Here is a 21756-nt window from a genome sequence, read left to right on the forward strand (position 1 = left end):
GAAAATTTGATTTAGGGGGAAAAAACGCATTTGGCATTATTTTTGACATGGAAAACTTTCACGTTTTTTTAATGATTAAACGATAATTAATTGTTAACATTTCCAAAGATCGCTCAAGGAGAATACTTGAAATTGACATCCTTAATTTAAAGAGATGTACCTTATTTGTTTTAATATTTAATTCTTTAATTTGGGAATCGTTCACTTTCCATTTCTCTATAAATACAATTTTTTTTGCTGAAATTTTCCAGGAAGGTATTTTTGTGCGGCCATTTTTTGTTTTTTTTGCAAGGTACTGAAAAAAAGTGTGCAGTGGTTATTTGAGTAACAACACACCTTAAACATGTAAAATGATTACTTTGTTTACAAAGTAATATCAGAGAAAAAAATATATATATATTGCAACTGTCCATATCTAAGAATTGAAATAAAATCATAGTTATTTAAATTTTGAGTTCAATCCAGTTTTCTTGAAAATCGTTAGAGAATCATATCGTGAACAAAAATCGGGATTCAAATCGAATCGTTGGTTGAGTGAATCGTTACATCCTTAATAACCATCTTCAAAATAAGTTCCCTTGTGATAACTTAATACAACCTAAGACTTAAACACTTGCGGTTCGACCAGCACACTGCCTGATTTGTGTGAACGCCACCACAAGGTAAGATGCGCGTCCTAAGGTCTTCCATGCATACAAAATCACCAGCACAGACGCAACAAGGCGTGGGTCTGTTGTGTGACAACATCACATACCTGTTATCTGTAGTCTTAGTGAGTTAACTAGTTTAACATTTCTGTACTGATTAAGTAAACTAGGAACGCTTGACAATTCAAGCGAAGAGTTAAGAAATAAGACACATTATTGTCAATAACACAGAGAAGACATAGAAGATATATTAGGACGTTCCCACAAGGCAATTATTCAGAACCATAACAGCCAGTCACATATATATCTACTAGTTAGTTACCGTTAGTTATCGTTGTATGCTAAGGTTAACCAGGTTAGCTAAACTAGACGTTAGATGTAGTAAGAGCTAGCTGTTAGCTTGGCAGCTAAAGCTAGCCTGTTTGACATCATACCCGGAGAGCTGCAATCAGCGCAGACCTCTCTGCTTCGGACTCGCTTTGACATCCCTCGATGGAGTCCAGCAAGGAAAACAAATGTAAATACACCTTACAACACAGACAGGCAGAGATAAGACAGGGTACTCCGCTCTTGGTGGTTGTATTTTTATGATTCGAGCAGCCAAAGAAGCTGTGCTCGTCTACCCTCCCCTACTGTTGAACAAAGCGGGGCTGATTCCAACACTTCCTCACAGACTCCTCGGTCCCTCCCCTGTGTTTCCTCGTCTGCTTCCTTCCTTGTTCCCTTCGATGTCTAACTTGATTATCCTCAAATTCACAGCTGGTAAAGAGGTTTGGGATATACTCAGTGGTGGACAAAGTGCAAAGCTTCATTGTTTAAGTCAAAGTAGTCCTTATACTCCAGGTCAAATATTACTCCAATTCAAGTGAATGTTGTTCTTTCAAATTATTACTTGAGTTAAAGTGCTGAAGTACTTGCTTTTAAAAATACTTCTCAAAACGTTGTATTTTCAAAATACATAAGTGCAGTCAAGAATACATAGGAGTACATTTTGTTACATTATGTTTATTTAGAAACCATTATTTGAAATCTCTAAAAACTATACCATGGCCTATGAACAGAAACTAAGTTACTACAAACACAGACAACTTAGTTTGTAATGTTCATCTGGAATTTAACTCAACAAGCTTTCTCAGGTTGGACAGTGAATGTTTGTATGTTTGGGCAGAGTGAGAAACAGGGAGAACACTTCAAACAATACTTATCATTCTTCATTTTAAAAACCTCTAACACGGGCTGAAGATATGACCATGGGTGCTCAGGTGGATAATTATAGCCATCATTACGACCTCTAAATGAACTGCCTGATCTGAGTGAAATTTGCTCTGTTTGCTCCACTTTTAACCGTAGGATCAGATTTCAGAAAAGAGAAGGAAATTCATGAGCTTACGTCAAAGTAAAAGTAGTGAGTAACTAGAGTATTGATGGAAATGTGGTGGAGTAAAAGTAAAAAGTTCTTCCCAAAAAATAATACTCAAGCAAAGTACAGATACTCTTTGTTTTTCAATCTGTGGCTTGTAAACCAAAAGTGGTGTCAAAAAGTAAGACAAACAAGGATATAAATCTGGTATTGGTATTTGATCCACTTACTTCCCTGTCAGCATTAGTTTGCCCCTATCTCCTTGTTAAATAGGCTACTGGAGTTGGCTTGCAATTCTGTCAGTGATACTTCTCTTAAGCATTTCCACATTATACAACTATATTCAACTAAACCTGCCATTGTTGTACCTTAAGTGTAAACAAATCTTCTTTGCAGACTTAGATTTGATGTAAAACTTTCTTGAACTGCTCAACAATATACAGTATGCCCAACAAAATAGAGCTGCTTATTCTGTCGGTAAGGTAATGTCTGTTCCCAAATGACTTGGTACAATATCAAAATGCTGCACACACATTTAGGAATGTGTAATACGTAGTTATATAATTAGAATGTAACACTGAACAACGGACCATTCTGCATAATAAGTAGAGCCTCCGTTTTCTTTAGACCTAAGTGCATTTTGCAAATAATACAGACTGTGTAAATGTATGTACCTGTTCCATTAGTTTTTTTGCTTTTCTAAAAGAAAAAACTCATCAGATTCAAATTGATTAATTAAACTTTACCAATTAAGAAATATTCTATTTAATATTTTATTAAATTGGATAGGTTTCAAGCCCAATTCATTCTTCATCTTCTCTACTTTGGTTCCACCTGCTTGTATAAAACACACAGCTTCCTTTAAGATAACTTGAATACATTAGATTGCACCATAATATTGACATAGATCATCACTCTGTCAAATATTGACATGTTATCTCCCAATCCAGGCTGTATTTATCCAGCAGATATAAAGAAAGACAAGAGACTGTTCTTTCTTTATTGTGTTATTGAACCACAGCTAGAGTGTATCAAGCCCAACACCAGACTGAAAACGGTTCATTCACAGAGGGCTTATCATTTCCTAGCTGATCAGGAATTTAGATAATGCCTCAGGTGGCCTTATTGATGTTGGAGTTCATATGAGTGGAATGAGGAAATGAGCTGCCATTATGCAGTTTAGAAATGTGGCTCAATACAGTATCATAAATATTCATTGCATTTTATCTTATCCAGTTGCTTTATGACCTTTGGCTTTGGTGACCCAGTGCAACCTGCACAAACAAAGACAATGATGGAAACCATAGTCAACTGTATCACTCATTGTGAAGATTTGCTACGGAAAAAGTAAAAAGAAAAAAACCTGTAAACCTAAAACAACTGTACATTAAAATGAGCGCCATAAGTGTTCACTGACTGTGAAGCCAAAAGATTTAAAGCTCCCCCTACTGACTGGCTGCAGTATAGGTCATAAATACTGCCTTTGTCATGTTAACAGATAGAACTTGGGTCAAAACATAACATTTAAATACAAATAGGGTTTCTGTCACTGCAGTTTTGATCATGCTGGTTGATTACCAAGTATTATTTTTTATGAGAAGTATGGTTTTCATTTTTTATCAGATAAAGAAATGAAAGACTCACTAGCAGCTCTGTTGTCAAATGTGGGCTCCTACAGCATTCTGAACCCAATTAGCACAATAGAGGAGGAACAATGTGGGAAAACACTAATGCAAGAGTCCCTGAACTTCCCATAGCCATGTGTGTTTACTTCATAAATGAAGCTTTTCTGCTGTGCACTGTACCAGTTTGAGGAATCTTTAATGTTTTATCTGTAAGTTGAAGCCACGTTGTCCATTCTATACAGTCAATGGTCTGACACCTACCCTGTGGCAGTAGTAACAGGCATTCAAAATAATCAGAATCAGAATCAGAATCAGAATCAGCTTTATTCGCCAAGTATGCTTGAACACACAAGGAATTTGACTTTGGTAAACTGTGCTCTCTTTGTACAAGGCATAAGAATAGGAATAAGAATAAGAACTACAATAAAAAATAAAATGAAAATATAATAACAATAACCTTAGCTATAAATACAAAGAAACAACAAATAGGCATGACTAATATGTACAGGCTAAAATAATATGATAAAGTGCAGTGGTGAGTTGCAGAGGTAGTTTTACATTATAAAATAGAAGTTAAATAATACAAAAAATAGAAATATGGAATTCTGCTTGAGAATTGTTGCATTGTATATCTACATGTGTATTTACAGAGAGTATTTATCTGACAGGTATGACACTGTTATGGTTTAGTGTTCATCAGAGTGACAGCCTGGGGGAAGAAACTGTTCTTATGGCGGGTTGTTTTGGCGCACAGTGATCTGTAGCGCCTGCCGGAGGGGAGGAGTTTGAAGAATTTGTGTCCAGGGTGTGAGGGGTCAGCGGTAATGCTCCCTGCCCGTTTCCTGGCCCGGGACCGGTACAAGTCCTGGATGGGGGGCAGGTCGACACCGATGATTTTCTCTGCAGTCCTTATAGTCCGCTGCAGTCTGTGTTTGTCTAGTTTGGTTGCAGAGCCAAACCAGACAGTGATGTAAAAATACATAAACACTCAATCCCGTCCCTGGTGGTTTTACTTGCTCTAATGTGACATATAAAAACATCAGTAAAGATTTCTCTGGCTTTAGGCGTTTTTTGACCGCAGGAACTTTACCCCGGAACTAAGGACTTTACCCCTGAACTACATGCGTTTTGACTGGAGGAAACGGTCTAAATTTAGTTCAGGGGTAGTTAATCTCCCCTCTGAAAATCCCCTGCTTGGGGGGGGTGGTATTTTTCAAAGGTCCTGGGACTTTCGGCTGAACATAACGGTGTTTGTTTACACAGTTGTTGAAACACAGGGTAACACATCCTAGATTAGTTTTTTATTAAGATTTCAAAATATTATTTAATCTAAAAAAAATTCCATACATCACTGGCCTGATTTGAACAATCCACCCGGGACTTCAGCCCACAGTCGAAACGCAGACAACAATTGGGGCACAGGAACCTTCCCTAGTTCCGGGGAAAGTAGTTCTGGGAGCTAAAAGACCCCAGAACTCTTGGTCGAAATGTACCTATAAATGGTTATAAAAACTCACAGTAGCTTTAATGTTGAACATAGGGTGGCTGTATAGGCTGGAAAACTCAATTAAATTAATGTGTCCAGTTTAACCCGAATCACCATATAACTTTTACCTATGGAAAACAAAACAAAAAAACTCTTACATTAAAGTAATCAAAATATAACTCGTTGTCTTTTGTACATATGTTGTATACAAGTGTGTAGGTCGTGGCGTTGTACGGCTCAATGTAAAGGCTACTGTGGCTTTAAAGGGGTGTTGGTTGGTTGAGAGGTAACAGATAGGTTTAATTTCGTCGCTAAGAACCAAGAACACATCGTGTATCTCGGAGCATCTTCCTCGCCTTTTTCTCCCCCTCTGTTGTCCATATTGCCTTCAAGAAATCCTCCACGAAGCTGTGCGTGGCAGCAGCACCACCCCACACCCGGAGCGATGGGAGGTACAGCCGCTGTTATCATCCTTTTTTTGTCGTGAGCTTCAGCATCATTTATTTCCGACACAGCATCTGTTTGACATATTTCGGCATGTTTTCTCTCGTGACAGAGGCCGAGACGCGCCAGAAATTACTGCGCAATGTGAAGAAAGAGGTGCGTGTGTGTTTTTTTTTAAATGTTTCTACATTGGACACAGATAACTGTTTATGTTTACTGTCGTTTTAGGCTTAGACAGTGTGTGTATGTGTGTTTGTGTGTTTGTGGTGTCTTCTGTTTGAGCCACGACTACGCCACAAGCCTGTTTACATCATGAAACTGACCATATTTAACACACCTAAGAGTATGCAATAAGGTTGGCACTGGAGATGTATTCTGCTGTTTTTCATGCTGTTGTTACACTGGCGTAATATGATGATGACGATGGAAGTGATGATGATGATGATGATGATGATGATGACGATTGTGATACAGATGATAGTGGGGATGGTGATGGTTTCATAGCCTTTAGTCCAGAAGGGAAAAATTACACAAATAACAAGCAATTTCTTTTTAATGCTAAACTCTGCATTTTCATCCTAGTCGTCTTTTTTATTGATCGAATCTAATCATGTAATAAATCTTGATTCATTTAACACTCCTGATAACACCATCTTATTATCCAAAACTCAAGCTGTGACCTTGGCATCTGTTTGGTGTGTGCTGATCAATCAGTGATTGGGGGAAAAAAGAGTCCAAGCCAATCAGGGTGATTTATTACTGAATTCTGAGCCATTTTATTTTCATCTAAGTAAAAATCTGACCAGGCCTTTCACCGCACAGACCCATCCAAACTGCTCAGTGACTCCCTGGGGAGAGAGGAGACGGTATGTTTTATTCATTGCTGAGAAAGCCGGGTACTTCCAGGCTTATCGCATCCGTGCTCCCCCTCACCTGTGACTCATTGCCTCTCAAACATCCATGACTGTGTTGCCAGATCCTGCAGCAAGGAGGGGCTTAACTGTGATTTATAGATTTATAACGCAGTATAATGGATCTTTAGCAATTTGCATTTTCACTTTAAGTTGATAAAGACATCTGTTTATTGCAAACTGTTTTTCTTTACAGGCTGTTTACTCATCTATAGAGACAGGGGGCACAAACGCTTTTGTGTTCATCAGACATCTCGTCTGCAAATTAAGGATTCTAGATGTGTTTACCTGCAATAGAAGTCAGATAAAATCCTGAAAAGGGCAAAAGATTTTCATCTCAGTTTGACAGAAAGCAGTACACTAATGTGTCATTCTGTAGACTCACAAGGAAAGACATGAGATTAAAATCAGTAAGTTTAAGCTGCATTGTTTGTCAAAAACAAAATACATTTTTAGAATGTGATATTTAAAAAAAATAGAAGGGTTAATGAGTGCATTAGCGGAAGGAAAAACTTTAAAGCAAGCAGTTCTTCTTTCAGCAAAATGTCAGACTCTCTAAAGTATGGATTTATTGATGAGGATGAGGGGAAATCTGGTGTTCTTAGCATGGTATAGATTTCTACAGAGCCTCTGGAGTCATGTTTAAGGGAATCATTTTTATCCTGCACACAAGTTAGTATCTTGTGGACAGGATAGGAATCTTTTGCGCAGTAGATTACATTTTATGCATAAAGAAATACACATCAGATAACTTGATAAGATGAAATATAAGACAGATCACTCTATAGGACTTTAGGGGCTCAGGAGTAACGTGTATTTGTCAGACAAGGAGGATCTCACTGTCAGACACTTTGAGTTGCATTGTGGGAAGTGTAGGATGCAGGGCCCAGGACAGAAAGTCACAATAATAACTTTAATAAATCTGTTTCTTCCCTGTTCTTCAACTTCATAGCCGTACAATACTATTGCCAGATGAACGTAATTATATCAATTCAAGACAGAGCATGCCTTTGTATTATAGCGTCGAAATTCCATGATGATCAGTCATAGCTGTCAAGAACCAAATTCCTTGAGAAAAACTGCAAAAAACATGCAAGAAAAAGTTGAGAGAAAACGTCAAGTTTTTGCATTTATCTATTTATTTATTCTTAAAATGAAATTACAAAGATGAAGAGTAAATTACAGACTTGAAAGACAGGAGAATGACTGCGTTATTGTTCCAAAGTAGATTAGTGTGATATTGTCATATTTTGGTCATGGATGTAGTATGGAGATTTAGTGCTTCTTTACTGATCACCATCACTATCATCTGTGAACATAATCCTCCATTTTTCTCTCACATGACTCTTTTTTTTGTCTCCTTATGTAACCGTGTCAGATGGGTGTCATCTTGTCTCACTGTGCACCTTCTGTCTCTTAGGTGAAACAAATTATGGAGGAGGCTGTAACGAGGAAATTTGTGCATGCAGACAGCAGCCACATCATATCCTTCTGTGGTAAATGCTTTTTCACATTTCAACCAAGGCATCCAAAGAGCTCAAGGCCTTTTCCAATAACTTCAATATTTAAAGGATCATGTTTATGAATCTTTGGGAAAATGTGTCTTTTTGCCTTAAAAAGTTAATTTCCAGGACATGTGTTAGTCACAGCGCTGGTTACATCAACATTTACATTTACTGCACAGACTGATGGTTGACATCAGTTTGTGTCAAGCTGCCACCTCCTACGAGTTCATCCTCTCAGTGCAAAGTGATCCTCTACAGTCTGCTCAAGCAATGTAAATCCTAATGATTTATTCTCATAATGCGATTAGTCATGTCTATTTATATGAAAACAAGGAGTGTGGATGTATCTGTATTAAAGTAGACAACCCCCCCTTTAAAGGTGTTGATGCTAACCCAAGGTGAGGAGTGTGTGATTCACATCCCTTATATCCTAGCAACGGTCGACCGTGTTCAGCAGATAGGAGTCTATTTCTACTTTCACCACCTGTGTTCCAGTTCACCTGTGAGAAGTATTCAGGCTGTGCTTTCTCGAAGGGGAGATGTCATTGTGGATCATGAAATGAAAACAAAACTCAGATAAGGCAGATGTAAAGACACCAGCTGATTGAAATAAACATGTGATTTTTTTTTATAAGTCTCTTTTTATTGTTTTTAAGATACAGGAGAAAAAAAACAGAAGAAAAATAAGATTTAGAGAAAATAATCCAAATAATACAGAAACAATATATATAGTCACATACAAAGAAGTAATGAAAGATAGACAAATATAATACAAAATAAAAAGTAATAAAAATGATAATTTTGCACAAGGAAAAATTACTCACATACCCTTAAGTCTATCAATCAGTCTTTATTCGTATATCGCCAAATCACAACAAACGTTATCTCAAGACGCTTTTGCAAACATAGGAGGTCTAGACTGTACTCTATGTCAAATTATGAACAGAGGCCCAACTTCAAGACAGGGTATGACTCAGTCTTACTCCACCTTAATCCACCATGAGCATTGCACCTCAAAATATACCATTATAACAGTTGTATACATGGAAAATGTAATTCTTATTCCCTGTCACCACAAAGAACATGTTAGAAATATCCAGTGCAAGTGATTTGAAAAAAATATATTAAACTGGATCTGAAAAAAGTGACACTGACTTACCTTCTGTGTCTTTGTGTGTGTAGCTGTAGTGGAAGCCTGCGTGCTCCATGGACTGAAGCGGCGTATAGCAGGCCTGCTGTGCAGTAACAAGGTCGCGGCGCTCTTTATGAAGGCGGCAAAGAGCTGTTCGCCTGCTGAGGAGTTGTGCCACAAGGTCCAGGAGCTGGAGCAGCTGATTGAAAACAGGTTGAGTGTTATCTTCTCTCTGCGAGTGGACAATGATGGAGAATCTTTACATGTTTTCTCTCCTTTCCGGTGCTACAGCGCATCAAAATGCCTTGCTATGCCTCACATGTCTTTATTTTACAAACAACCTGCAAAGACGTCTGATCTGTCACTTTTTCTTTTGGGTTTTCAGCAAGCAGAATAATTCACTGAGTATTGAGCGCAGTCGACAGTCGAAGTTGGCCAACCTGCCTCCTCAGGCACTCAGACACCTGTGGATCCGGACAGCACTGATGGAGAAACTTCTGGACAAGATTGTCTTGTACTTGGTGGAGAACAGCAGGTTCTTAGCTGTAGTGGAATAACTCTGCTATTCAATACCAACATTTGAATGTAAGTAGTCTGCATTGCTGATCTTTCTGTTACTCTGCAGTGCCTTCTATGAGAGAGAAGCCATGCTGATGGATCCTGTGGATGGCCCGATTCTTGCTTCTCTGTTAGGTATTGAAACTGTTAAACTTCTAAAATTAGCCGTCAGTATTTTTCACATTTTGAAGACGTGGAAATGTAAGAACTACTTGAAAGATCAACCTTGTTTTTACAGTTGGCCCTTGTGCTTTGGAGTACACCAAAGTTAAGACTGCAGACCATTTCTGGACCGACCCGTCTGCTGACGAGCTCGTACAGCGACATCGTATCCACAGCGGCCACTGTCGACAGGATTCCCCCTCCAGACGGCCTGCACTGGTACGTTTGTGTGAAGACCACTGCATTTAACATCAACGTGAGATCAAAAGTCTAATACTTTAGTTCTTCACCTCTCTCAGATCCAGAAGAGACAGTCCAGTGGTAGCATGGATGATCGCCCGCTCATGTGGGTGAGGGATTACGTTGAATCCCTCCACCAAAACTCCAGAGCCACACTCCTGTTTGGAAAGAACAACGTCCTGGTGCAGCCGGTACAAAGCCTTCCATTTTCTTGTTAAAAGACGAATTGAAGGAATTTGAAAAAGAATCAAATTACTTTCTTTTTTACTAGCTTTGTGCATCTTTTAATCGATTTAAAGCCAGCTCATTACAATCAGAGATGTTTAATCTGGAGGCTCTTACCTGTGTGTGCAGAGAGACGACATGGAGGCCATCCCAGGCTACCTCTCTCTGCATCAAACTGCAGAGCTCATGACACTGAAGTGGACGCCCAATCAGCTGATGAACGGCAACATGGGGGAGCTCGAATCTGAGAAAAGGTGAGAACACTATTCATTCTGAATACATACTTGTTTCTATACTTTTGACTCATTATTCACGTTTTATTCTCTCCCTTTCAGCGTGTATTGGGATTATGCCATGACGATTCGTTTAGAGGAGATTGTGTATCTCCACTGTCATCAGCAAGGTAGGGCAATACCTAATAGTTCAGTCCTACGATTGTATTAATGATACTATTAGTTGTGTTCTCTTGCAGGAACTGCAAACATGCACCATTAAGTGAAGATGTGGTTTATTTTTAGACACCAGATACCAACTACTGACACATGATTGATGTTTGTTTTATCACTTGGTGATGAGTTTAGGGGTGTTACTCTTTTGTTTTGAAAGCGTAGCGGAACCAAGACACTGGACCCAAATGCAAAACTCAATAGCTCCAAAGTTCAAATCTGCTTATTCAGGCCAAGGGTTGGTACACAAGAGATCAAAAACAGTACAGGCAAAGCTATCTAAACCACAAAGCAAAGGGGAAGTCAAACTGGTCAAAACTGTTGGGCAAACACAAGGGGTAAAAGCAAGGCTGGATTGCTGACACACGGTACAAGATGAACTGGCACAGAAGGGAGGGAAGACTGAGCTTGAATTCACACAGGGAGTAGTGATAAAAAGACAAAGGTGCAACACATTGAGGTAATCAAGGGAGCCGGAAGTCTAAAACAAGAGAAAAGGGTGAGTGTCAAAATAAAACAGGAAACACAAGACAAGAAACATGAGGGAATGAAATAACACAACTTAACTAAACTGGAGCTGTGACAGTAACATTAACCAGGGAGGGATGATTTATCTTTCTCAGCCTCTGATTGTTCACTCAGGAAGCAAATACCAAGGAAAACGTTGGATTGCATATTAAATATAAAAATTCCAAACATTTCGAAATTGTTACTAAAGGATTTGAAATGCAGTTTGTCACATATGAAGTATGACTACGTTTTTATTTTCCATGACAAAACTTGCAATTGCCAACTTTGTTTGTTTACAAGTTGAGCTGTTTGTTTGCATTGAGTAGAAAATGGCAAATTGAAGTGACCATTTCAGTGAAGTGTAACATCCTGTAGCTCCGGTGGGTTTACTTCTGGTTTATTGTGATCATCTCTCAGTGAACAGCGGTGGTACAGTAGTGTTGGTGAGCCAGGATGGGATCCAGAGACCTCCTCTACATTTCCCCAAAGGAGGCCACCTCCTGCAGTTCCTCACCTGCCTAGAGACTGGCCTCCTGCCTCACGGACAGCTGGACCCTCCTCTGTGGAACCAGAGAGGAAAGGTCTGCATGAGACATGGAAAATGCATGTTGCTTTGAGCATCCTATTTTGAATAATGCTATATCTAAATCATGTTGTAACAGTTAGTGAAGATGTGTGAATTGTCTTTCTGTTTGCAGGGAAAGGTTTTCCCCAAGCTGCGAAAAAGGAGTCCACACGGCTCCTGTGATTCTGTATCAGATAAGGAGGATGAGGAAGCGACCGATTATGTGTTTCGGATCCTCTTTCCCGGCAATCAGATGGAGTTCAGTAAGTGTCTTTAATCCTGCTGTAATTCCTCCCTGAGCTGATCTAATAAAGCATCATTACAGATTACATCTGTGATTATGCTATTCTCTTAATACTGATTTAAAGATAAGTCTTTTTTTTATTCTATATCCTTCTAATTAATTAGAATTCCTTTCTTATATTGAACTGCTACATCTCTTTCTAGCCTTCATGATGCCTGTCAGCACTATGTTTCTTTTTTCAGACATGCATCCTTATGAACAAATCTGTTATATTTCCCATAGTTTTACTTGCTTATGAAGATGATTTTTGCAGAGGCATTGATTAAAACATAATTCCTTACAGTGGCTCTGGAGCTGATGGATCAGGGTGTGACCCTGTGGCAGCCAACACCCAGAAAGTCTTCGTGCTCCTCGTGCTCACAGAACGGCTCCTCTGATGGCTCCCTGCCTAACGGCTGTAACCAGGAAAGGTGAGTATGTCCACGAGACTTGCTCAAATATAAACACAGATGAATCAAAGTGACTAAATTTGACATTTTCTTCTCTTCCAGAGCTCCCTTAAAGCTTCTGTGTGACACTATGAAGTACCAGATTATCTCCCGTGCTTTCTATGGATGTGAGTACAAAAAAATGTGGGTTAAAAATTTGGGAATTGTTTCTTTTCTGGTGAATATGTAAGCTTTGATCTGTCTTCTGCAGGGCTTGCATACTGCCGTCACCTGTCCACAGTTCGTATCCACCTTTCTGCGCTGGTGAACACCACTATAGTCGACCCTGACGTGGCACGCACTGCCCGAGACGGCCTCTCTGTGGAGGTCTGGTCCAGATTCCTCAAAGACAGCTCTGTAAGATCCACACCAGGCCAATGCAGTTATTTCATTACAGTTTCGAATGGCTTCTTTTAAGTGCTGTGTAGTTGAAATAACTTGACTTGATCTGATTCAGGCCTATGAGGAAAAGGAGATTCACCGGCTTGTGTATTTCGGTGGTGTGGCTCCTTCACTCCGTAAAGAGGTCTGGCCCTTCCTGTTGGGGCACTATCAGTTCACCATGACTGAGAAATCCAGGCTGGAGGTACTTCTTATGACCTGTCTGACTGTGTTTTGTAAGATTGTAGGATATGCATTTACACTGTACTTTCTTGTGCCTCAGATCGATGAGCGTATGCAGACTATGTACGAGCAGAAGATGAAGGAGTGGAAAGGTTGTGAGGCCATCGTCCGCCAGAGGGAGAGAGAGAAACATGCTGAGGCTCTCGCCAGATGTTCGTCTGGAGCCAGCGTGGAGCGAGGACCAGTGCAGCGGGATTCCACCATCAGTACAGATGCAAGTTTGTTTTCTTTAGCATGCAATGTGGTGCGTTATATAACTTTTATCACAACAGAAAAAAAAATAAGGGAAACTGTTTATTATTCCAGGAGGCAGGCTGGTTAACAGTTCTGTTTTTGTGTCCTGTGTGATGGTTTTCTCATCTGCAGTCGTCTCTAAGCAGCAGCTCAGACCCACAGAACGTCAACTCACAGAGTGAATCCAGCAGCAGTGCACAGGTAGAGGAATAGACCTGTTTGTTTTCATGTTTGGACTATGAGCCTAAAATTTGAAGCATACAAAATTGAAAAGAAAGACAGTTTTGACATTTAATCACAATACACAATTTGACACAATTCTTTGAAAATGTGACATCTTCGAAGTCAGATTTTCTCACTTTATTAAAATCTTGGACTGTGTTTTCAAATATATTATTGATAACAAAATGATATTACTTCATTATATTATCTACACTTCATCTCACTTTTAAACATATGCAATGAATCTTTACCCATCATAGTAAACCTATGTCACTAGTCATTGCACATTTCTTACATTGGTTCTGTAAATATACTGTACATTTAGTTATTAGTTCTGTACACATTTTTCTTAAGATGCATTTATTTACTTTTTAATTACTAATAACTTTAATTATTACTATTTTTATATGCTCTTTTTTGTAATGGTTGCACCATCCACTTTGCTGCTGTAACATTGTACAATTCCCCCATGTGGGACGATTAAAGAATGATCTCATCTTATCTTAAAAGATTCAACAGAAAAATATATTTCTTCCATTAACAAAATTTACATTCTTAATTTATTCCACTAGTTCTTAGTGAACCTGTGCTGCCATTACTATGCAGATGTTTCCTCATGACTAAACAATTTAACAAATTAGAGTTTTTAATCTAATTACATTAAAATCCATTAAAGTTACCAAATCATTTTCCAAATACCATAACACATCAACCTCACGATGAAGAAAAAGGTCTGGGGTCATCCTTAGGTTATGCCATTTGCAACTGGTCCATGCAATAGCTGTTAAGATGTTTATTCCCTGCAGATGGCACTAGAGGAAAGGTCACAAGTTTAATTTTCTACATAAACATCTTTCAGCCTAAACAAATGAATTAGACATAAAGATATATTTTAAAACCGAATAATGTGTCTAAAAACCACAACACACTCGTTTCCTTCTTCAGCTACATATCAGAAACATTGAATGCTCTTTGATGAGCTTTGTTTCATCTGGCAAGTGAAGTGAACACCATTGATTATCTCTGTATGATGGCGTCTGTCATGGTGTTGGGTGGGATATATTTGGCAACAAGTGAACATTTTGTCCTTGAAGTTGAAATGTTAGAAACAGGAAAAATAGGCAAGTGTGATCATATGAGCTACTTTAACACAGGCCACATTGTGTTGGCTAGCTCTGTGGTATCTGGTCAGGCTCACTGATGCATGTTGGGAGTAGAGGCCTGTGTGATCTGATCTGACAGAAGAGCTGCTGGAGCTCAACTTCCTGAAACAGTTAATGCTGGTTGTGTTAAAAAGCTGTCAGAGCACACAGTGTATCTCATCACAGTGTTTGTTGGGTGTGCGGCTGCAGATCAGTCAGGGTGCCGCTGCTGATCTGCAGCCTAAAGGGCTTCCACTGGACACATAATCATTAGGACTGGACTCACAACTAACAGGTCTTAAAGGATCTGCTGCTAGTGTCTTGTGGCTAGCTATCACAGCACACTTTCAGTGATCTATTGGAATCCATAGCCCTGACCTGAGGAGAGGAGGTCAGCACAGTATTGGACAGATGGTCATTATGTTATGGCTGATCAGTTTTTTCTTGCACGCTATCCAATTTTTGAGATATTTCTGCCCCTCACAGAGCAATCCATTGAGGTAAAAATGTTCCTTTTTGCAGCCACTTCTCAAAAAATGTCGGATGATTTATTATTGATTGCAGTTAGAGGTGGCAAAAAACCCGCTCCAATTTCGAGACCTCAGAGAGAATTTCAAAGAGTAATAAATTATGAGAACCAAGGATGTATTTTTGATCTGAAATCACAAACTTGCAGGGAATTTCTTGGCAGCATTGGTATATTTATAAAATATTCTGATTTGTGCAGAACAGCTATCACTCAGCATCTGACAATTTTATAATGTGACACTGTTTTTTTTTTGTGTGGCCAGGTCTTTGGATCAGTCGAGGCTGTAGATCAGATTGAGACTGAACCCAAATCTGAGGGAGGAGAAGATCAGCACAGTAGTCCAGTGAAAGAAGGAACAAGTGGAACTACAGACAACCCACAATTGCCCTCCTGCAACCCTTCCTCCCCTGGTCCATCAGATCAGCATCCAGCTTCAGAAAACAAACCTGTCGTAACGGAGTCAGCTGTTGCATCTGAATCAACTCTGCAGCCAGAGGAAGCATCAGAAGTCCTAAATGAGAAAACAACAACAGCGTCAGAGCCATCAGGAGAGGATGTGAAGGAGCCAGTAGAAAAGGACAAAGTTTTAGAGACAACAGTGGAGGCAGTTTCAGAAAGCGACATGGTAAAGGACTCACTAGAGGCTTCCGAATCAAAGGAAAAACCTGAATCAGAGAAAGATGCAAGTGAAACAAAGGAGCAATCTGAGGATGTAAAAACAGTGGACACTAATATGAATTTAAGATCTGCTCCAGAGACCACAAACGTCCTAACGCTAGAAACAGAGATTCATAATGAGTATTTTCAGGCACCTCCTCTGGGACAGACTTTGACTTTACAAGCACAAAACAGGAAAGATCTAGATGTGGAGCCAGAATGTTCGACTACAACAGCAGACGATAAAAGTCCAGGAAGCAAAATAGAGGCAGAGATTCCTGAAAAACCTGAGACAACTTCTGAAAAATCACAAATTTTAAAAGCCACTTCTGTAGAGTCAGAGAGGAAGGATGCTGAGGAACTATTATGTGATGTTTTTGAAACAAAAAGAGCTTCAGAAATCCCATTTGATAAACTTGGTTCAAATTCTCCTGTCAGACAAGTACTGAATGTCCTTCAGTCAGCGTCTCTTTCACTATCGTCTCACTCCCGGCAGTCTCCGGACACGGCCGATTCGGATGACTCACCCTCAGCCCTGGAAATGGAGGACATTCCTTCAGGGATAACATGTGTGAACTCTGAGGATCTGAAACCCAGGCTTTTGACGGGACTTGCTGCCCCTCCTGTCTCCCTGGCACAGAGAGAGAAAATGGCATCAGTGGATTTTGTTCTGGATCACCAACTGGACACCAGTCCTGAGGGCACCGACCTGGGTCTGTCTGAGGAGGAGCCGGAGATGGAAAATGTGCTCGCTGAGGCTGAGGCTGAGGCTGAGGCTGAAAGTGAGGCTGAGGCTGAAGCTGAGGCTGAGGCCGAGGCTGAGGCTGAGGCTGAGGCTGAGGCTAAGGCTAAGGCTGAGTCTACAGAGGCGGGAGGAGAGACAAAACACAATGAATCCTCAGAAGAGCAGACTTATTCTGTAAGTATTTCTCAAGACAAACATGTAAACTGCATATTTTACTCTAAAGCTAATGCTACATAAACACTTTTATTTTTATAGCAAGAAACACTGGACATGTACCTGATTAATTTACACCGCATTGACAAAGATGTCAGACGCTGTGACAGAGCATACTGGTACTTCACCACTGAAAACCTGGATAAGCTGCGGAACATCATGTGCAGGTAAATGTGATAACAAGCTAATATGGTTTAAGTGTTTCTCATAAAGACTGTGCGAAATAACTCAGCATCTTGGCTTGTTGAAGCCAGCAGTGACTGTATTCGACCAGTGGAGTGGACATACTTAACTGCTGCTCTATCCAAATGGATTGGTCGCAGCGGTAATGACATGTCAATCACCAGATATTCAAACCCTGAAACAAACCCTGCTTTGTTGTCTTTTTAATTCCAAATTGGATCATTACGTACAAAATTAACATCGTGTTGAATAGAAGAAAACTTGACACTGAAAATTGAGACCCTAAAATGAGAATGGTACAGATGTTATAAATTAAACGGAAAATATGCTGTTTTTCTTTTAAACTTATCCAAAATGTAATGTTTTGTGCAATCCAAGCAGCTTCCCAGGGTATCTGCTTGAGGCTAGCTAGCTCCAAAAGCACAGGAGACCCCATTCACACCCTCTGTATGGGTTTAGTCAACTAAACAATTAAACGTCATCACCCTCACTAGTTGGCATCAGAGTTACTAGTTGGTTATTTACTATTTATTAAGGATGTTATTATTGTAGGACTGAAACACCTTTAAAGCACTGTGTCGAAGCTTCAGCTTAGCCACCCACAACTAGTTGAGGTTGTAGTTTTTGGTAAATGGCTACTATCATAATGCTATAATGCTCTACTACCGGGATGTAAACAAGCACAGATGACAGATGGCATCTTGTTACAGGCTAGGTTAGCTTAAGTCAGCCTATCCAATACTGCGACCACCATCATTGAGCTTTAAAATTTAGCCTGAAGTACCAATGTGTGATGTCACCAAGACAACATCAATTTTTTATGCAGTCTGTAGTGTGACCGAGCTTCATGTTTTAGATTTTTACGTTTTTGTTATAACTTAATCAAATAACATGAAAAACCTGGTTGTCTCTGTAGTTATGTGTGGCAGCATCTGGATACAGGGTACGTCCAGGGCATGTGTGACATTCTCGCTCCCTTGCTGGTTATTCTGGACGATGGTCAGTGAAAGTTAAATACTCAATATATTTTCTCAAAGCTGAAAAATAAGGAAAGGGTTGAGTTTTTAACTTTGTGTATTGTGTGCTTCTCAGAGGTCATGGCTTTTAGCTGCTTCACGGAGCTGATGAAGAGGATGAACCAGAACTTTCCTCATGGAGGTGCCATGGACTCTCACTTTGCAAACATGCGTTCTCTCATCCAGGTTTGTACTTACAGTTTAGTTTATGTACTACTAAGACACATGCAAGCTACATTTGAATGATGCTATTTTCTTCTCTCTGAATAGATCCTGGACTCTGAGCTGTTTGAACTGATGCAACAGAACGGAGACTACACTCACTTCTACTTCTGCTATCGCTGGTTTCTACTGGACTTTAAAAGAGGTGAAAGGGAATGCAGGCACCATTATATGATCATTAATTGAGAATATATAATGCAGCAATTGATACAACATTGCACTGAATGTATTCTCATATCCTCCTGGGGCTTTTTCTCTGCACAGAAATGGTGTATGATGATGTCTTCTCTGTGTGGGAAACAATCTGGGCAGCCAAGTACACGTCCTCAGAGCACTTTGTGCTTTTTATCGCTCTGGCACTTGTGGAGATGTATAGAGACATCATCCTGGAAAACAACATGGACTTCACGGACATTATCAAGTTCTTCAATGGTAAGATGAAAGAATAGACTCGTAGATGCTAGAATACAAACAAAAAAGTGTTTCCAAGCAAACGAGTAAAGCTGTCGGTTAAGATGATTTCAGGTTTTTGGTAGGGTGCCTTAAGGGTTAAGAATTCTATTTCGGTGTGTAACTGACTTTTCTCATCAAGTCTGAAGAGAAGGAAAAAACAGTAAGTTGCATTGTTTTTGCTCTCTCCTCAGAAATGGCCGAGCGACACAACGTCCCACAGATGCTGCTGATGGCTCGAGAGTTGGTCCACAAAGTGCAGACGCTCATAGAAAACAAGTGATGCAGGAGGCTGCTCTTCTGTTGCTCCCACATTTCTTCCTGCTAATTTGTTTCGAGCTACTGACACAAACACATACTGTAATGGTCACAGAAGAAACAAATTAGCAGTAGAGAAATGCAGAGGGTTAAGTACGGCGACGAAAAATGGTGATTAAAGCTGCTCGTTCTTCTAAGTAGGTGTATAACAACCTTTTCTAATTGCCCCTGTCAGTATGCAGGAGATGCAACTATTGCCAGTGAATTTATTTTGAAAGTGTTGTTGTTCACCCAGTGAATGTACCCTTGTTGAAACTGCTTAAGGATGTGGTTTTATTTTGCCTTAAATTTAGCTATTTTTCAGGGATATTGCAACCAAATTTCTCCCTGTATTGTTACATACTTTTTATCACAAGTTCAATTTGAGTCAGTTTTACCCATCATACATCTTGTGGAACACTTGAATATATTTTCAGTATTGTGTTTATTTTGCTGAAATTGTAGCTACAATGATAAAACATCTTGTGATGCAACTGAGTATATTTTTGGTGATGATATCTGGCATTGTTGGATAATTTGGTCTTGCAAATATCAGAGGTTCGTTTAGAAATCAGCCCTGGGCCTGTGAAGTCAAAGTAGCATGTGTGGTTTGCTTCCATAGCTATTTTGGGGGATTTGATGGTCTTCTCCCTGTGTTTGCCTCTGATGCACACAAGCTTGCAGGATATCCTGATTGATCATGTGACCTTTCTGTACAAACTGAGTGCATGATTGCACATAGTTTGCATATACAGTGTTGCCTTTTCCTCTGGTACTCATTCTGTGTGCTCCTTCTATCTCTGATCTTCACTATGCATTGTTTTATGTGCGATTCAACCAGCGTGTTTTCAACCCTTGACCCGTGGTCTGGCCTTTCTTTCTGTTCCTCTCTGGAATCAGCAAAGGGTTAATGTTGACACTAAGTAAATTCTTCTTACCTTGAATAACAAGCTGTAGAATTCAGCTTCTGCACACTATGCAGAGCTGCTACATTCATGTCTCTTGCAGAATTGTGAAAGCTGCTGCAAGGGTTCATGTAAACAAAGTGATGACAGTAAAAGCAGCAAACTTTTAGAGTCTACTCCTTTTGTCATCTCCAAGAGGTCAGTCCCCAAGGTCGTTCTTTTTTGCCTTGTTTGTGATGTTAGTTATGCACAAACTTCTCCTTTATGTGACGGTGCATTTCTCTTCATTATTACCTCAAGATCTCTTTTTTCACACCTGATTAAATGGAGCTATGCTTGGGTACCACTTAACCCTTTTTCTGAGGCTTAAGCCAGTAACATACTCATGAAACCACTATCACAGTCCTCTAAATACCAGATGGTCAAGTTTTACATTTAAGGTGGATTCTGTGGTAGCTCGTCAGTGATGTGCAGCCATGCAGATGCTTCAGTTTCATGTGTGGTTTTACCAAATACAGTGGAGAATAGTTGAACTTCATTAGTTCTCTAAAAACAGACACTTAGAAGAATATGTCTTTAGCGATTGCGAGTCTTTGAGTCTGTTATTTAAAAATGAGATACTTTGGTGTTAAATGTCCAATGTGATCCACAAAAAAGTCTGTGCATCTGATCTGTTAGAAATAAATATCAGATTTAAATCCTTAATCCTCAGCAGGAATATTCAAATGATCTCCCTGGGTATATACCAGCATCCGTACATCTGAAAGTATCTATCATGTGCAGACTCTTGGTTTAAGAAAATCCCAAATCCTCCCATGTTTGCTTCACTGTGGCTTCAAATCCAGTGTTTTGATCTCACCGCTGCTGTCTTCATATGACCTTCAGAACATGCCTGAGTATTGCTGTTTGTGAATTACTGTATTTGTTGTCAGAAGATTTTCTGTAAACAATGTGTCAAAAAGAAATTGACTTACTGTATAGCTAAGCTGGTACATATTTATTATTAAATGCAATACAATGTCTGTATATGGGCTTGATCTGATTATAATGAAGAGAGTTAAGAATATATATGTATATGCCATTGAAAATAAATATATTTTTAATTTTTTTTTCTGTCTTCTCAAAATGTCACTTGGTATAATTTATTTATTGCGTATTAAAAATATTATATTTTGCATCTCATGTGCCTTGTGTTTGCTTCTAGACCTGATACTCACTCGTTACGAAAACGTGCAATTAGACACAACTATTGAACGCAAAAGTTCAGGGTTTGAGTGGAGAGATGAGACACCCACAGACTAAACAAATAAAACTAACACACAGTTTGTCTTTTACATCACTTCTTAGAAGGAATATAGTTTTCTGTATTAATATTTTTGCCACATTCCCTTGAAAAAAGACTAAACTTTTTTTGTCTGTTCCTAGCTCCTTCTTTTTGTAATGATTATACAGTTACGTCTTCCTAATGTCATTGTAGTGGACCAGATGGAGGATGAACAATTCTCATTTTTTTCTAAAATTCAAACCTTAGATCGACTGAATCTGATCTTATTTCAAAACTGAGCTCTTAAACCTAAGTCTTGACATTAACTTGGCCACTTAATAGCAGCTTACGAGCCAGAGCGAGAAGCCTTTTTGCATTAGAGCTTAGGGTCAGGCTGCATGCTCTACATCCCTCTAATCCCCCAGCTATTGGATGTAAGTAGGTAAAGATATGGCTATAAAACATGGCTTTGTTAAATGTAATGGGAAATACCAAGCAGAGTAGT

The 21756-nt window shown here is 39.4% G+C and overlaps 2 protein-coding genes across 16 annotated transcripts in view; one reads left to right on the forward strand and one right to left on the reverse strand.

The window, feature by feature from the left end:
- The window catches only part of git2b (G protein-coupled receptor kinase interacting ArfGAP 2b), a 16448-nt gene extending 14953 nt beyond the window's left edge, over nt 1–1495 (reverse strand). For 3 of the 7 annotated variants that reach the window (XM_034708850.1, XM_034708856.1, XM_034708854.1), the window contains exon 1: nt 1082–1343. In XM_034708850.1, the coding sequence (XP_034564741.1) occupies nt 1082–1133 (52 nt within the window). In that variant the 5' untranslated portion in view covers nt 1134–1343. Of the gene's footprint in view, nt 1–1081 lie in introns of all 7 variants that reach the window. The other 4 variants (XM_034708852.1, XM_034708851.1, XM_034708853.1 and 1 more) reach the window with 3 other exon arrangements.
- sgsm1b (small G protein signaling modulator 1b) lies at nt 542–20965 on the forward strand. Of its 9 annotated transcripts, XM_034708842.1 has the most exons (26): nt 542–662; nt 5512–5570; nt 5675–5718; nt 7894–7969; nt 9161–9323; nt 9496–9645; nt 9736–9803; nt 9907–10049; nt 10130–10261; nt 10425–10549; nt 10631–10698; nt 11669–11832; nt 11950–12079; nt 12404–12530; nt 12612–12676; nt 12760–12905; nt 13006–13134; nt 13213–13416; nt 13539–13607; nt 15562–16875; nt 16957–17081; nt 18014–18096; nt 18190–18299; nt 18384–18480; nt 18600–18767; nt 18980–20965. In XM_034708842.1, the coding sequence occupies exons 2-26, from the start codon at nt 5564–5566 to the stop codon at nt 19066–19068; spliced, it is 3996 nt and encodes a 1331-aa protein (XP_034564733.1). In that variant the 5' UTR covers nt 542–662; nt 5512–5563; the 3' UTR covers nt 19069–20965. The 9 variants fall into 9 exon arrangements, with proteins under 9 accessions (XP_034564733.1, XP_034564737.1, XP_034564738.1 ...); XM_034708846.1 differs by lacking the exon at nt 5512–5570; XM_034708848.1 differs by lacking the exon at nt 5512–5570 and having other exon boundaries at nt 601–662; nt 13213–13386.
- The last annotated feature ends 791 nt before the right edge of the window (nt 20966–21756 follow it).

The sequence above is a fragment of the Notolabrus celidotus genome, chromosome 19 (assembly GCF_009762535.1).
Source record: "Notolabrus celidotus isolate fNotCel1 chromosome 19, fNotCel1.pri, whole genome shotgun sequence".
Lineage (NCBI taxonomy): Eukaryota > Metazoa > Chordata > Actinopteri > Labriformes > Labridae > Notolabrus > Notolabrus celidotus.

Coding starts and splice junctions, on each gene's coding strand:
- sgsm1b (XM_034708840.1), top strand. CDS start 5,656: ATGTTTTCTCTCGTGACAGAGGCCGAGACGCGCCAGAAATTACTGCGC. Junction 10,699..11,668: donor TCTCCACTGTCATCAGCAAG/GTAGGGCAATAC, acceptor ATCATCTCTCAG/TGAACAGCGGTGGTACAGTA. Junction 12,531..12,611: donor AACGGCTGTAACCAGGAAAG/GTGAGTATGTCC, acceptor CTTCTCTTCCAG/AGCTCCCTTAAAGCTTCTGT.